At 47.9% G+C, this 16,533-nt stretch overlaps 1 protein-coding gene across 1 annotated transcript in view; it reads right to left on the bottom strand.

The window, feature by feature from the left end:
* PDE1C (phosphodiesterase 1C) overlaps positions 1 to 16,533 on the bottom strand; it is a 424,232-nt gene that overhangs the window by 202,807 nt on the left and 204,892 nt on the right. Inside the window, exon 11 of the mRNA XM_058181457.1 lies at positions 1,015 to 1,116. Coding sequence (XP_058037440.1) covers positions 1,015 to 1,116 — 102 coding nt within the window. The remainder of the gene's footprint in view (positions 1 to 1,014; positions 1,117 to 16,533) is intronic.

Raw genomic sequence — 16,533 nt, 5'->3', positions numbered from 1 at the left:
ACATACTAAGGGAAAACTTAACGAAAGAAATTTTCCTACTGTTAGTATTTTCTTAAGACATTTTGAGAAGAATTTCTCCTTCCTTTGTAGAAATTCAAATAAACCATCTCTATAATTTTCCCCATATTGGTAATGAATTTTAAAAGGGCATTTCTGCCTTTTTCTAGCCTTTCTAGCTTTTTCTAGCTTCTCCTGTGCAATTTTCTTCAATAGGAAAAGAGCTAGCTGCTAATTTGTGATTTTGGTGGAAGAGATGTTTTGTATGCCCCAATAGAACAAAAATAAGTTTAATATTTAAATGCTACTCATATAATCCATTTCTCATAATGAAATCTTTAAAAACTGGATTGCAATTTAATTAGGAACCCAACCCTTTAAAAATGCAGATCTTTAAAAGAAAAAAAGAAAAAATAGTAGTTATAAAATAGTTCAATCTTAGTTCAAGGAATACACAGATTTGAATAATCCTTTTAATTGCTACAGGAAGAATTCCAGAGACTCTGCTTTGGTACTCATCTGTCTTGTAATTCCTACTAGTGAGCAATATTCAGTTTCTGATATTAAAATTTGATTAGGATCATGTGGGTGCAGATGGATTCAATTTAAATAAACTGGATCCAAACTAGTTAATATCAATACCTTGAATTGGCCCTGTAACAAGTATAATTTAGTGTAACTAACATTGACTAATGTATTCCAGACATTTATCTCCCACAAACATTCTATCAGGGCAATCTGATATGCAGTGTATTACATTAATTAGTAACCAGTAAAGCAGGATTTAGCTGATATATCAGTGATACAAACAGAAGTATATCTTTGCTCTTCTGAAATGATGCAACTGCATGTGAATCCAATCACTGGAAAAAGAAATAGTTACAAATAACAAAGAATATTGTTGTTGCTGTTGTTGTTGTTTTTCAGCAAAGTGTTTTTAAGGCTCATGTAATAAAATGGCAAAGTACCAGCTATAGTAGAGCCTTTTCCTCTCCACAGTGTCAGAAGGTCTCTTACCCTTCTGGCTGCTGCAATGCATTCTTCATGGCTTTGATTTGCTGAAAATGACAGGACATATCTGTAGCCAGCACCATCTCAATCACTAGAGTTCTGAATTCTCTATTGGTAGATATCCAGAGCAGGAAAGAATGAGGAGAAAGTGAGAAAAAGAAACTTATAAGAAATTCTTGTTTTTCTTTCTCAGTCTGAACATTATTTATGACATTCTTAGTCTTCATTTCCATGTGCGGTCACTCAGTTCTTCATATTATCTTTTTTACTGGGACTTCTGGGAAGGGAGGTATGTGCAATTTAGTCATATGCTGGGAGATAACAAAGTACTTTTCTGAAAGTGACCTTAGGACACCTCTTCTGTGAAATGCAGCTTTCCAGAATCATCAAACGGAATTTGACACTAAGCAGGCAAAATCACTCCTACAAGAACACATGCATACATTATTTGGCTTATTCTGTTGCAGCGTTCACTCATCACACTCTGCAGCGTCCAGCAACACAGGCCTATGGCTGCAGAGATGAAGAAACAGCAGCAGCAGCAGCAAATATCATGCATAACAGGATTGATTGGGAAACCATATGATAGTTATGATATTAGATCAGTGCCTCATTTATTCATACAGGCTGTTGGTATTTCTGAGCCAATCACTATCTCTCAGTAAAATAAGAATTGCAATTAGAGGAAACTAGTGACTTCACCCATTCTTCATCCTTGATATATCAAGGAAGGATAGGATATAAATATAATAAACAGGCTGTCAGTAGACAGGGTCAAGAAACAGGCACAGCAGAAGGCTTGATATTGTTAAAGGCAGTGGTGGGATTCAATTTTTTTAACAACTGGTTCTGTGGGCGTGGCTTATTTTGGGGTGTGGCTAGCTGATCATGTGACCAGGTGGGCATGGCTGGCTGATCATGTGACCAGGTGGGCGTGGCTGGCTGATCATGTGACCAGGTGGGCGTGGCTGGCTGGTCATGTGACTGGGTGGGTGTGGTTAGCTGGTCATGTGACCGGGTGGCCATGGCTATGGGCATAGAAACTACTCAGAGGGCTAAAAAAGTCATTTCTGACCATTCCTCGCACTTTTGACCGGTTCTCGCACTTTTGACCGGTCCTCACACTTATGACCATCCTCACATTAATGCCCATTGAAGCATTTTTAGCAACCATGTCACTCATTTCACAACTGCTTCTCTTCACCATGGTTACAAGATAGGTCGCAAAATGTAAAATGTGAGGACAGTCGTAGGTGTGAGGACCGGTCAAAAGTGTGAGGACACATCAAAAATAACTTTTTCAGCCCTCTGAGTAGTCCCTATGCACAAAATGCTGCAAACAGGCATAAATGATGACTGGTCATAAGTGTGAGGACTGGTCAAAAGTGCGAGAATCTGTCAGAAATCACTTTTTTCAGCCCTCTGGGTAGTCCTTATGTGCAAGGGACTATTCAGAGGGCTGAAAAAGTTATTTTTGATCTGTCCTTGCACTTTTGACCAGTCCTCACACTTACGACTGTCCTCACATTTTACGTTTTGCACCCTATCTTGTAACCATAGTGAAGAGAAGCAGTTGTGAAATGAGTGACACGGTTAAGGATGCTGCAACAGGCATAAATGTGAAGAATGGTCATAAATGTGAGGTCTGTTCAAAAATGTCAGAACCTATCAGAAATCACTTTTTTCAGCCCTCTTGGTAGTCCCTATGCACATAGGGACTACCCAGAGGACTGAAAAAAGTGATTTCTGACAGGTTATCACACTTTTGACCAGTCCTCACACTTACAACCGGTCATCATTTATGCCTGTTGCAGCATTTTTAATAACCATGTCATTCATGTCACAACTGCGGTGCTTCATGTGACCAGGTGGGTGAGGCCAAGTGGTCATGTAACATAGCTTCTTTGCCCTAATGACAGTTTGCTACAATGTTCGTAAGTGTGAAAAACGGTCATAAGTCACTTTTTCATTGCCATGCTTGTTAAACCAATTACCAGAACAAATCCATTCTCCCTCCCTCTTTCTCTCCATCTCTTTCTCCCCCTTTCTCTCTTTCTCTCCTTAATCTCTCTCCCTCCTTCTCTTTCTCCCCCCTTTCTCTTCTTCATCTTTCTCCCCCTTCTATCCTTCATCTCTCTTTCTCTCCTTCATCTTTCTCTCTATCTTTCTCTCCTTAATCTCTCTTTCTCCCTCCTTCTCTTTCTCCCCCCTTTCTCTTCTTCATCTTTCTCCCCCTTCTATCCTTCATCTCTCTTTCTCTCCATCATTTTCTGCCCCCCTCTTTCTCTCCATCACTCTTTCTCCAGATGGGGTAGGGTAGGCTGGTGCTGCATGGGTGGGAGGCGGCCGCAGGGCAGTCCTGCTGGGTGGGCAGCGGGCCGAGGCGATTGACACATGCTTTGCTCCCCACCGAATCCAAGCACCATGCGATTAAAGCCCCCATGACCAAAGCCTGCCTGCATCCAAGCATCTCTCTAGCCAGCGATTAAAGCACCTTGCTGGCCACGTGGCTTTGCTTTGCAAAGAAGACAAAGGTGTGCGGGGGGAGAGAGGAACACCTTGTGGCTGAATTTATTTAACCTGGCCTCTAAGTTAACTCAGTTTCTGAACAATAAATCGGCTGGGTTCATGCCACATTCTGAGCCCCCCAAAAACTCTACTTGAATCCAGTTACAACTCCAAGCTGGAGAAAGCTAAAGGCGGGGTGTTAGTGGGAGAGAAATATGAGCAAGGAATCAAATAGTTTGGGGGGTTAAGAAGACACAAAGATAAGAAGGGAGAAGAAAGAAAACTCATGTTGCCGGAGGGAGCAGAAGCACCAGCTGTTTGGGAAGAACGGAAGGAGAGAAATGCAGGAAAGGGAGGGGGCTACGATGGGGACAGAGACAAGAGACCGCAGTGAGTGATGGGTGGCTGAAGCCAGAAGTTGTTGCAAAAAGGGATGCTGCCTAAGGAGCTGGTGACGCCACTGGGCCAAGGAGAAGGTGTGGGGGGAGAACGGGGAAAGTGTGGGGAGGGCAGGAGGACGAGGGGCTGGGAAGGAGGGGGAGAGAAATAGCAAAAGGGGGGCTTTGAAAGGAGGGGGCCGAGGAGAGGGGCAACGAAGGGTAGAAGAAAAGGGAGGGTGTTGTGTCTCGCCCAATCTCACCACAGCCGGGGCCTTCTTATCTGCTTCCGAACATGGAGGAATGTTCTAGTATGCCTCCCGGCCCCAGCCCTGGCTCCATGCCCAGACAGGCTGAAGAGGAGGAAATATCTCCAGCCCCCAGCTCTGGCTCCATGCCCAGGCAAACGGAGCAACTAGACCCTCCCTCCTCCACAGCATGTGAGCCTGAGGGAGGTCTATTGCCAACAGCTGCTGACTGGAGTGACCCTCGCGTCAGAAGACTTGATAGGCGGAGGCAACAGAAGGAAGGGAGGGGCAGGCCTGGATAAGTGCTGAGTCATGGAGCCACACCCCATGGCCTATATAAAGGATCTGCTTTCTGGCATTCTCTGAGTCAGGCAAAGTCTAAACATATCTTGCTGAAGTCACTTTCTGGTCTCCTGCCTGCCCTGAGGACTTTGCTAGGACTTTGGCAGAGCTGCAGAGGCACGCCTGATTCGGATTTCCCTGACCCGGCCGTCAGCGGAGGAGTGGGACACGACAGAGGGCTTGGTTCAGGATGGGCACGGGGAAGGGAAGAATCACCAGTGGAGGAGTGCGAGGGGCTTCGCTCCTTCTATGCCCACCACCCCCTCCTTCCTCCCTCCCTCCCTTCCTTCCCTCGCTCCCTCTGCGGCCTGCATTCCTCTCCGCTTCCCATACACCCCTTTTGCACCCAGGTCGAAGCAGAATTAGCAGGCCGCGCCTCAGGCCAGCGCCGGCTCCCTCTCCTCCTCCCGCCCCCGCCCCCATCACCACCACCGGCCTTCCCTTCCTCAACCTCCGTCGGCTCCGAAGCCGGGGTCTCCCCGGGCTGGGCCATGACCAAGCCAGCTTGTCCCCATCACACCGAGGCTGGGTCTGCTATGTCAGGAGACGAAGCCGAATGCATCTTGACAGGTGAAGGGGGCGGGGAATTGGCAGCGGCAGGAAGGAGGGAATGCGAGCAGCTGCGCATGTGCCTGGTGGCGCCAAAAGCTATGGGGAGAGAGGAGTTGGGGGGGCGTATACCGTGCTGAGGGCTCACAGCCTAGCGGGGTATAGAAGCTGCAGCAGCTCCCTGCTTGTCAGGGTAATGGAAGTGGCTGCTAAATTGTGTGGGAGGGAATTGAATGAAAAAGCTGGGATGAAGATGCCACGTGGCCAGCGAGGCGCTTTAATCGCTGGCTAGAGGTGGCCTTGCAGCCCACCCAATCCAAGCGCCACGCGACCGCTGACAGACACCGGGAAGTAATGGTGGGGAGGGGAGGGGAGGGGCAAGGGGTGGGGCCAACCAGCAATTTAACAAACGGTTCAGCCGAACTGCCTAGAACCAGCAGAATCCCACCACTGGTTAAAGGGCATTATATCAGAATTTTGAAAACTTTTTAAACTTTCTCTCTATTAAATCGCCTACCAAACAAAATCAAAACAGGATTATTTTAAGTTTCTTTCTCATGTTTTCTTCTTTCCCAGGACTAAGTAATCTTTTCTGAAACTTCTCCCTTATTAGTGTGTTCCCAGAACCAATTTATGTTCCATCACATAAAAAAATAGGAATACGATTTTACATGATTTTACAATTTGAGATTACTGAACTGAATGGCTGGGGAAGTGAAAACATTTAAATAAAATCCATCCATAGGAACGTGCTTTACAAGTTGAAAAAAAAATCCTCAAAAACAGAAATTATAGCAGTTGCAAATTGTTGCAAGAAACAATTAGCAAGTTTCTACTAATTCTAATATTTCATTATATCTCTTCCCTTACATTCCTCCTTTTTTTTATTAAAATGATGGAATAACCTTATTCTATTCAGTATATAAATGGGAGCATTCCTATGAGCATACACTCCAGCTTCTGCCCAGGTGGTCAGCCTTATACCTGAAGGCCAGCAATCTTTCTCTGGTCTACTTCCTCATAAACAGATACACAGAGTGGGCAATATATAAAAAAGAAAATGCTTCATACCAGCGGCTAGGCAATTGCACATAGACAAAATTTCCAGTATAAGCCATCTGGAGCGTGCCAATTACCACATCCATCCATAACCCATTCTAGTCTAGTTATTTTCAAATGGGTTACTAGGTTGTGTCAGTTCATATTTGCTGGCAATGTATGATTTTTCAAACTTATCATTGCATTATCTGCGCCTCCCAAGAAAATTTCAAATGTTGAACCATTGCATTTTTATATCTTCAGGGATTACGATATCACTCTCTCCTAGGACTAGATGGCGCCGCATTGATTTCGTGGGGGCGATGGTGGTCTCTCTTGTCCGGCGGTCTGGACAGAAGGGAGGGGCGTTTTGATATCGCTGCCCCCCCCCCTCCTGGTTGAACTGATTTCCTGCCGACCCAGGGAGAGGGTTTTTTGCCCTCGGGAAGAGCGGGGCCGGCAGGACGAGCCCAAATGCTGCCGACATGTTCTGCCAGCTCGGCCGGCTCGTTTTGGGGTGGCGGCTGGCCACCGGCATTTTCTTTCGCCGTTTTTTGACGGCGGCGGCAGTGGTCGGTGGAGGGGGCGGGGGGCGGAGGGGGCGGAGGGGGCGTTTGACATTCTCGCCCTCCTTTCGCCCCTTGGCGTTTGACACACTCGCCCTCCTCTCACTCGCCCTCCTCTTGCCCTCGGAGGGGGTGGAGGGGGCGTTTGTCACTCTCGCCCTCCTCTCACCCTCTTTTTAGTCGAATTGAAACAGCAGAACTGACCAGAAGCGACCAGCAGATGACGGCAGCCGGTGGGGGGGGGCATTTCGATGTCATTGCCCCCTCTTCGGCGGAACAGATAGCTTGCCGGCCCACGGGTCTCTTTGGACAGCTTTTTGGGGGTGATGGTTTCCCGACGGCAGTTGACGTCGTAATGAGGGCGATGACTGGCGGGGATGACCCTCTACCTTCACATAAACATTGAATCATCTGGCCCTTCCCCCACCACCTGGGCCGTTGCCTACCTTTTTTGTCGTCAAGGATTCCTTTCAGCCGATTTCTGTCCCGTGTACTATACCATCTTTTTGAACAACTTGACCGACCAGGACTGCTTTTCCACCATTTCTCGTGATTTCTATGATATGACATATTTGTGGACGCAACCCTTTGGTTTACCAGATTATTGTCATGCGAACATTTACAGCGGCCGACCTTCTTGCCCTGCGAGATTCCCCTCTCTCGCGGGTTTGGCCCTCCACATTATCAAGGGCCCATCTTGAGGACAGGTTTTGGAACCCTGAGAGGTGGCATGCCAAAAATAGGAGACTCAGGGGATTTTTAATTAACTGTTTTAATCGGTTTTTTAAGGGGAGTTTTAATGGGAATTTTAAGGGGAGGGTGGGAACCGACGGGTTCGGGTTGGGAGGGGTGGGGTGGGGGAGGGATTTGATGGGTGGGGATGAGAACCCGCCAGGGAGGGATCCAGCCCCCGTGCCAGTTCGCGGCACTACTCCATCTGGTCTGAAGGCGGGGGGGAGGGCGTTGTTCCAGGACTAGAGGGTGGTTCGATCTGTACGGTAAGTGGGAGAGGCAGATATGGCAGGGGGGCCGTATCGAGAGTTGGGAGCACGTGTTCGATGTCTTAAAGCGATCACGTGCTCCGGCCCCCCAGTCCCTACCCGTTCCTCGGGCGGCCATGATCCCCAGAGCTTGGATCTTCGGTTGATGTTATGTAATGCCCGGTCCGTGGCTAATAAGGCTCCCCTGATCTGCGATCTTATTCAGGGGGAGTCCGCGGACCTCATGGGCATTACGGAAACCTGGTTGGGCCCAGAGGGGGGGGTTCCCCTTGTTGAGATGTGCCCTCCAGGTTTCCGAGCATTTCATCAGCGGAGGGCCCAAGGTAGGGGTGGGGGGGTGGCGGTTGTCATTAAGGAAGATCTAGAGCCGAGGGAGGCCACTATTCCTCAGATTGCCGGCTGTGAATCCCTCTATGTGCGGTGGGGCCATAGGAATCAGTTGGGCTTGTTGATCGCGTACCTGGCTCCTTGCTGCGTGACCACAGCCCTGCCTGAGCTGTTGGAGGTACTTGCCGCTGTGGCAGTTGAGACCCCCAGACTTATAGTCATGGGGGATTTTAACCTGCCATCAGCTGGCTTGTTATCGACGGCAGCTCGGGAGTTCCAGGCCTCCATGACGGCCTTGGACCTGATTCGAATAAATGATGGCCCTACGCACATGGGGGGAGGCACGCTGGATCTGATTTATATCTCTGGACAGTGGTTAAATGATCTGGAATTAGATGATTTAGTAACAGAACCAATGTCATGGTCCAATCATTATCTCCTTCGCCTAGACTTCCGTACCGCCACTCACCATCGCAGGGAGACGGAACCTATACGTTGGTTCCGTCCCAGGTGCCTGATGGACCCCGAGAGGTTCCTGACGGAGCTTGGCCATTCCCTGAGGATCTGGCCCACAGCACGACTGAGGAACTAGTCGTGGCCTGGGAACAGGCCGCGGCTGGGGCCTTGGACCGTGTCGCGCCTTTGCGGCCTCTGACCCGGCGCAGATCTCGTCCGGCCCCTTGGTTCTCCGAGGGGCTGAGGGAGATGAAACGCCGGAGAAGACGCCTAGAGAGCACCTGGAGGTCCAGTCGTTCCGAAGCTGATCGGACACTAGTGGCAATGAGGGAGGCGAGGCGTTCCTATGCCTCCACCCTCATTGCGTCGGCAGATAACCGCCCGGCCGCCCTGTTTCGGGTGACCCGCTCCCTCCTTCACCAGGAGGTGCGGGATGACCCTTTGCAGGGACGAGCCGAGGAGTTTAGTGGTTATCTATACGATAAAATCGCTCAGCTCCGGGACGGTCTGGACCGAAATTGGGATGATCCAAGCGAGGGAGAGGAGGCACGTCTTGTTGAGTCTGTTTGGGATGAGTTTGACCCTGTGGCTCCCAAGGACGTGGACAGGCTGTTGGGGAGGCTTCACGCCACGACATGTTTACTGGACCCGTGCCCTTCCTGGATGGTACTGGCCACTCAGGAGGTGACACGAGGCTGGCTCCAGAGGATTATCAACGCTTCTCTGTTGGAAGGGGTTTTCCCTGCCGCCTTGAAAGAGGCGGTGGTGAGACCCCTCCTCAAGAAGCCCTCCCTGGACCCAGCTATTTTGGGTAATTATCGTCCAGTCTCCAACCTTCGCTTTGTTGCGAAGGTTGTAGAGAGTGCTGTGGCGCGATAGCTACCCCAATACCTGGATGAAGATGTCTATCTAGACCCGTTCCAGTCCGGCTTCCAACCCAGATACAGCACGGAGACAGCTTTGGTCGCATTGGTGGATGATCTCTGGAGGGCCAGGGACAGGGGTTACTCCTCTGCCCTGGTCCTATTAGACCTCTCAGCGGCTTTTGATACCATCGACCATGGTATCTTGCTGCGCTGGTTGGGGGGATTGGGAGTGGGAGGCACCGTGTACCGGTGGTTCTCCTCCTATCTCTCCGACCGGTCGCAGACGGTGTTGACAGGGGGGCAGAGGTCGACCGCGAGGTGCCTCACTTGTGAGGTACCGCAGGGGTCGATTCTCTCGCCCCTGCTGTTCAACATCTACATGAAGCCGTTGGGTGAGATCATCAGTGGCTTCGGGGTGAGATACCAGCAGTACGCTGATGACACTCAGCTGTACTTTTCCACCCCGGGCCACCCCAATGAAGTTGTTGAAGTGCTGTCCCGGTGTTTGGAAGCCGTACGGATCTGGATGGGGAGAAACAGGCTCAAGCTTAATCCCTCCAAGACGGAATGGCTGTGGATGCCGGCATCCCGATTCAGTCAGCTGCAGCCGCGGCTGACTGTTGGAGGCGAGTTACTGGCCCCAAAGGATAGGGTGCGCAACTTAGGTGTCTTCCTGGATGATCGGCTGTCGTTTGAAGATCATTTGATGGCCGTCTCCAGGAGGGCCTTCCACCAGGTTCGCCTGGTTCGGCAGTTGCGCCCCTTTCTTGATCGGGATGCCTTGTGCACAGTCACTCATGCGCTCATTACCTCTCGCTTGGATTATTGTAATGCTCTCTACATGGGGCTCCCCTTGAAGTGCACTCGGAGGCTTCAGCTAGTCCAGAATGCAGCTGTGCGGGTGATAGAGGGAGCTTCGCATAGCTCCCACGTAACACCGCTCCTGTGCAGACTGCACTGGCTACCTGTGGTCTTTCGAGTGCACTTTAAGGTGTTGGTTATGACCTTTAAAACGCTCCATGGCTTAGGGCCTGGGTACTTACGGGACCGCCTGCTGTTACCACATGCCTCCCACCGACCCGTACGCTCTCACAGAGAGGGACTTCTCAGGGTGCCGTCCGCCAAACAATGTCGGCCCCCAGGGGAAGGGCCTTCTCTGTGGGGGCTCCCACACTCTGGAACAAGCTTCCCCCGGGTTTATGCCAAATACCTGACCTTCGGACATTCCGTCGCGAACTGAAGACACATCTTTTCATTCGCGCGGGGCTGGCTTGAACTGAATTTTATTAATTTTAAATTTTTATTAATTAATTTTAAATGGGGTTTTTAGTCTAGTATATTTTAACCTATCAGGCTAATTTTAAAATAAGTTTTTTAATCTGCATTTTAAATTGTATATTGTATTATCTGTTTTATTTTTGCCTGTACACCGCCCTGAGTCCTTCGGGAGAAGGGCGGTATAAAAATCAAATAAATAAATAAATAAAAATAAATAAATACTCATCAAGTTTCTATAGGAGCAATCCCTTGCACATTTCAACACAGTGTTGCAGTTCACTTGCCCCATAAAAGAACTTAATAAGTGCCAAGTGATTCCTGGAGACCTACTGAGATGAACGTATAATTCAATAATTACAATCAGAAAACCAACACAATCTGTAGAGTGCGAAGCTGCATAGCTGCTTTTAGGATTTTCAGATGGAATAAAAAAGTCCACCAATCAGGTCAGAAAGACAAAAATTGTTTCTCCTGCAAAGAGAAAAATCCCAAACAAAACTCATGCATATCATCATGACCACATTTTTGAAAACGTTCATCTCAGTTGGTCTCCAGGAATCACTTGGCACTTATTAAGTTCTTTTATGGGGCAAGTTTCTCTTCCACCTGACAGAAATCTAAGGTGTTCAGTACTTGCTGTGATAGTCACTCTCAAATACAATCGTTAAATGAATACATGAAACAAGAAAGAAAACCTTACAATGAATTTCCACCCTCCCCCCATAGTTTTTTCCAGCTGTCTTCTGGGGATTGAAAAAAACCTTTTGATCATTACATGTCCAATCATTACATGTCCATTTCTTTATTGGGAAGTTCTGCTCCACTTTGGTGCTGTGGTGACTTTCAGTGGAGGCTGGATCCGAACCCAATTACTGGCTCACAGAGATGGAAGGTCTCCTCTGGAGGAAGTATCTGGAACCATGTTCTCTGCTTCCACAGTTGCAGAGTCATCTGTGCAGGGCTGAAAGACATTAGAACAGGGTCCCCTCCCCCCTTTTGTGGGTAATCTTCCCAGGAAAGGCATTGTAACAGGATTAGAGAGGGGGGGTCAAGTGGGGGATAGAACTTGAAAAGAAACAACAACACATCAGTAATGCAGGTACTAAACAGATAAACTGGTACAATATGTTCCCATATGAGAAAAGGTAGCTGGATTCACATGCTTCAGGAAGGAGATGAATAGGTAAAATCATTTAAACAAAAGTACAGAGAAGAAAGAAAGTTGAACTCTGTTCTTCACCCTGTCTAGGTAGCCGGTCCATCCTGGGTGAAGTCATTTTCTTTCTTTCCAGCACTTTTAATTCTTTTATAACACTTTAAAATTCATACCCACACAAAAGCAAGGACAAAAAAGAGATAACAAAACTTGGGGAGGTGGTTTACATTCTTAACAAACATACTATGTGGAAGACAGAGAAAAAGACAATCAACAAAAACCCAACAACCTCCCTTTTATTCATGTGTAAAACTTGTTCACTAACAAATCCACAGTATTAGAAATTTCCAAAAACAAATCACATCATATCTTAGCAAAATCAACATTTGTCTTACTTGCTCATTTGTCTTATTTGCTCATACTTTTCTAACTCCTAACTCCCAACATTAAACCTTTATTTCAGCTTAATTAGTGCCTCAAGCTCGACTTAACAAATTAATTCCTTCACAGTACCAGTATCTGATCACCCTTCTAAATCTCTCTCCACATCTTGTAATTTTATAACTTATCTCTGAAATAGTTCCTAAAACAGGGCACATCTTGTGCTGCTAAAAAATAAACAATACAAACAAACAAATAAAATGCCATAGGATGGGGCGCCTTGACTCTGATTTTAAAAAAATGCACCCATGCATAAGGAGAACAGCTTCAAAAAAAAATAAAAAGCTAAATGACTCATTTTGAGTCAATACTGTGAAATATAGTGTCAACTCTGTACTTTATAAATGTATAGGTTTAATTAGGCAGTTTAAATCTCAAAAATTTCCAGAAAAAGGAAAAAAATTAAAAATCAAAATTGTATTCAGGGTGGAAAAGAAAATATATGTGCATAGCTTGTATGCAGATAGAAAAAGACCAAATCAGTGAAAGGCAAAGGCTGCTGGAGCCTATTTCACCCATTTCCTCACTACCCCCCATTCTCAGACAGGCTCAGCAGAGAGAAAAGTGGAGGGGGGAATGGCTGGAAAAAACCGCACTTCCCCCCCTTCACCCCCCCCCAACCAGGCTCAACAGAGAGTGAGGGGGGGAAGGGTAGTTAAGATGAGCCAGCGAGGACAAAGAGAGAAAAAAAATTCCAAAAGTAACTCATTACAGTCAAGCTGCTTGCGGAAACAATTTCTCATGCATACACATACACACACACTCACATTTCATGCAAATCAAGCATTACAATTATCTCAGGGAGCTTTCTCACAGGCTCCATTTTCTAAATAATTTTGAGAGGGTTTCATCCTTAATCCAGGTCTGGAAATGATTGCACACAGACACATGCACACACATATACCATCAAACAACATTTGCAGACCTGGGGAAATTGTCCCTTTAAATCTCAGGGAGCAGTTTAAATCATGAATGTGATTGTGGGCTCTAACTACTCTCAATTTCCCACAGTTCCAAGCTGAGAAATTTATGTAATTTGCAGGCTGGCCATACAAATCACAATCAATTAAATCCCATTCAATTCTACATGCTATTATGATAGATGCATATCCAAGAATTTTAACAGAACTCACACCAAATTGATCCTGGGTTTTCTTACCACTCATAACAGCATCTATCTCTTTAAGCACTAGAATGTTACTACGTGTCTCTGCCCTGGGATGTTCTGGGCATTTATCTTGTTAGAAACAGGCTATTAAGGATCATTCAAAGATAAACCCTTTCTGGGGGAATTTTAAGGGAGACTCCCTGCTGAATGCCTTGTATAATAACTGCTCCCATCTTTGCTAGGAAATCTCTTCCCAAAAGGTTGATGGGAGTCTGTGTCACTCAAAAAAGAGTGACATCTGTTAAGTTCGGGCAATGAAGAGGCAGGAGACCAGTGAGTGACAACAGCTCTTTAGTTTATTGTGACCCCAGCAAACACAACCGGCAAAAACCCCTCTTTAAATACTCTTTTGGTCGAGGCTTCAACCAATCAGCAATGTGCAATTTTCCCGCCCAAAATTCCCTCTCGAAGTTCAAAATACATTACACTCCTTCCCTCCCAGAATGCTTTGTACCGCTATTTACATAATATTTGCATGCTATTTCTCTACGTAGTCACGCAGGTAGACAGGGCGTCTCCTAACTCTTTCTGACCTGCGCAGTTCATTCTCTGGGAGAGAGTCGAGCTGGTCGGAGGGACTGTTTGTTCCTCCCAGCTCCTCCTCTAGGCCGTCCAGCCCTGGATTATTGGCTGAGTCATCCCTGTTGCCTTCAGGAGGAACCGGTTGGCGTCGCTGGACTTCATCGGAATCAGATAAGTCCTCCGCTCGCCTCGGGTTTGAGTCAGCTGCAGATTCAAACAATTGGTAGTCAGGGCCTGGTTGTTTGGTTTCTAGTTTGTTTGGTATACGTTTTCTTAACTGGTCTATGTGGCGTTTCCATACCCGGCCGTCCTCCATGTCTACTACGTATGATTTGGGTCCGGTTATGCCCAGAATTTCCCCCTTTAACCATGTTGGGCCCTCGCTATAGTTGTGTGCCCATGCTGGGTCACCCACTGTCATTTCCCTGGTTTTTCCTTGACTACCCTTGTACCCGTCTGGGGTATAAGTTGGGTTTAGTCGGTCTAGTGGGCACCTGAGTTTCCTGCCCATTAAGAGTTCTGCTGGGCTGCGGCCAGTTGTTACACAAGGGGTCCTGTGTTGGACGGCTAGGAAAGTGTCAATTTTCGTTTGCCAGTCGCCAGGACTTATCCTAGATAGCACTTCCTTGGTGCTCCGAACGAAACGTTCTGCAAGTCCGTTCGTCGCCGGGTGGAAAGGCGCTGAGAGGACATGTCTGATGCCCTCTCCAGCTAAATACCCCTCAAACTGGTTTGCTGTGAATTGCGGGCCGTTGTCAGAGACTAGGGTGTCGGGCAGGCCGTGTGTTACGAATAGATGCCTTAGGACTGTGATTACTGCTTCGGCCGTTGTGCTTTTCATGAGGATGATTTCTAACCATTTTGAGTAGGCATCTACTACAATTAAAAAGGTCTGCGCATGGAACGGTCCCGCAAAATCTATGTGAATCCTGGACCATGGCCCCTGGGGTTTCTCCCACTCTCTGACTGGGGCTGTAGGGGGTAGCGACCTCGACTCTTGGCAGGATTGGCATTTCCCTACCCTGTCGCTGATATCCTTATCCATTAAGGGCCACCATACATAACTCCTCGCTAAACTCTTCATCCTCACAATCCCTGGGTGGCCCACATGCAACAGTTCCAACACATTTTCGCGTAATTTTTCTGGGATAACTACCCTATCCCCCCATAACAGACACCCCCCTTGAACCGACAGCTCTGATCGTTTTTTCGCAAAGTCTTTGAAATGCTCGCCCGGCGCAGCGGGCCAACCCCTTTGCACCCAACCGATTACAGTCCGTATTGTAATGTCCCTGTAAGATGCCCTAGCCACCTGCTTGGATGTGACTGGGCCAGAGTCCAAAGAGTCAATTAGCAAGACGGGTGTCCCTGGGGTGGGGTCTTCAATTGTCTCTGGTAAAGGGCATCTGCTCAGAGCGTCCGCATGCCCTAAGTCTTTTCCTGGGCGGTGGAGCAATTTGTAGGAGTATGCCGCTAGGAAAATAGTCCATCGGGTCAGCCTGGGAGAAAGTGCCACGGGTGTTGGGCGGTCACCCGCTAAGAGTCCTAGAAGGGGTCTGTGGTCCGTGACTATCTCGAAATCTCGCCCGAACAAGTATTCGTGGAATTTCTTAACCCCGGAGACTATGGCCAGTGCTTCCCTATCTAGCTGGCTGTAGTTCCTCTCCGCAGAGGACATCGTCCGGGAATAATACGCTATAGGGGCTTCTGTTCCATTCGGTAACCTAAGGCTGAGCACCACCCCCACCCCATATGGTGACGCATCGCAAACTAGCACTAGTGGCAACGTGCCATTGTACTGGATGAGGAGGCTATCTCTGGACAAAAGGTTTTTTACCCCCTCAAATGCCCTAGCCTCTTCTCTCCCCCAGGACCACACAGCTTTCTTTGCTAGCAACTTATGTAGCGGTTCGGCTACTGCTGCTTTATTCTTCAAGAATACCGCATAGAAATTAACAAGCCCCAAGAATGCCTGTAATTCTGTTTTATTTTTGGGGGCTGGGGCCTTTCTAATGGCCTGTACCTTGCTCTCCGTGGGGTGGATCCCTTCCCTGTCTATTCGGTATCCTAGGAATTCTACAGATTTCACCCCAATGTGGCATTTGTTGAGCTTAACTTTAAGCCCAGCAGACCTAAAAATGCCCAACACCTTCCTTAGTTTTACCCCGAGTTCCTCTAAGTTTTCAGCTGATACCAATACATCGTCGAAGTATGGTACCACTCCTGGTAGGCCCTGTAATAATCGCTCCATTAGGTTCTGGAAGAGCCCTGGGGCCACGCTAACTCCGAACTGGAGTCGCGTACATTTGAAAGCCCCGCGGTGCGTGACAATTGTCTGCGCCTCCGCTGTGCTGCTATCTACAGGTAGCTGCTGGTAGGCTTGGGCCAAATCAAGTTTGGCGAAGACCTGCCCTTGCCCTAATGAGTACAGCAAATGTTGCACCACTGGAACGGGGTATGCACTTTTCTGCAATGCTTTGTTAAGCGTTGCTTTGTAGTCAGCACAAATCCAGACCGATCCGTCCAGTTTGACTGGGGTTACTATGGGTGTCTCCCATTTTGCATGGTCGACAGGGACTAATATTCCCTGGCTTACTAACTTGTCCAATTCTTGGTCAATTTTAGGTTTTAGGGCGAATGGGACCCTCCTAGCCTTTAACCGGATAGGGGCAACTTGGGGGT

The sequence above is a fragment of the Ahaetulla prasina genome, chromosome 4, assembly GCF_028640845.1.
Source record: "Ahaetulla prasina isolate Xishuangbanna chromosome 4, ASM2864084v1, whole genome shotgun sequence".
Lineage (NCBI taxonomy): Eukaryota > Metazoa > Chordata > Lepidosauria > Squamata > Colubridae > Ahaetulla > Ahaetulla prasina.
The sequence above is the reverse complement of the archived record's forward strand: the minus strand, read 5'-3'. Positions and strand labels throughout refer to the sequence as shown.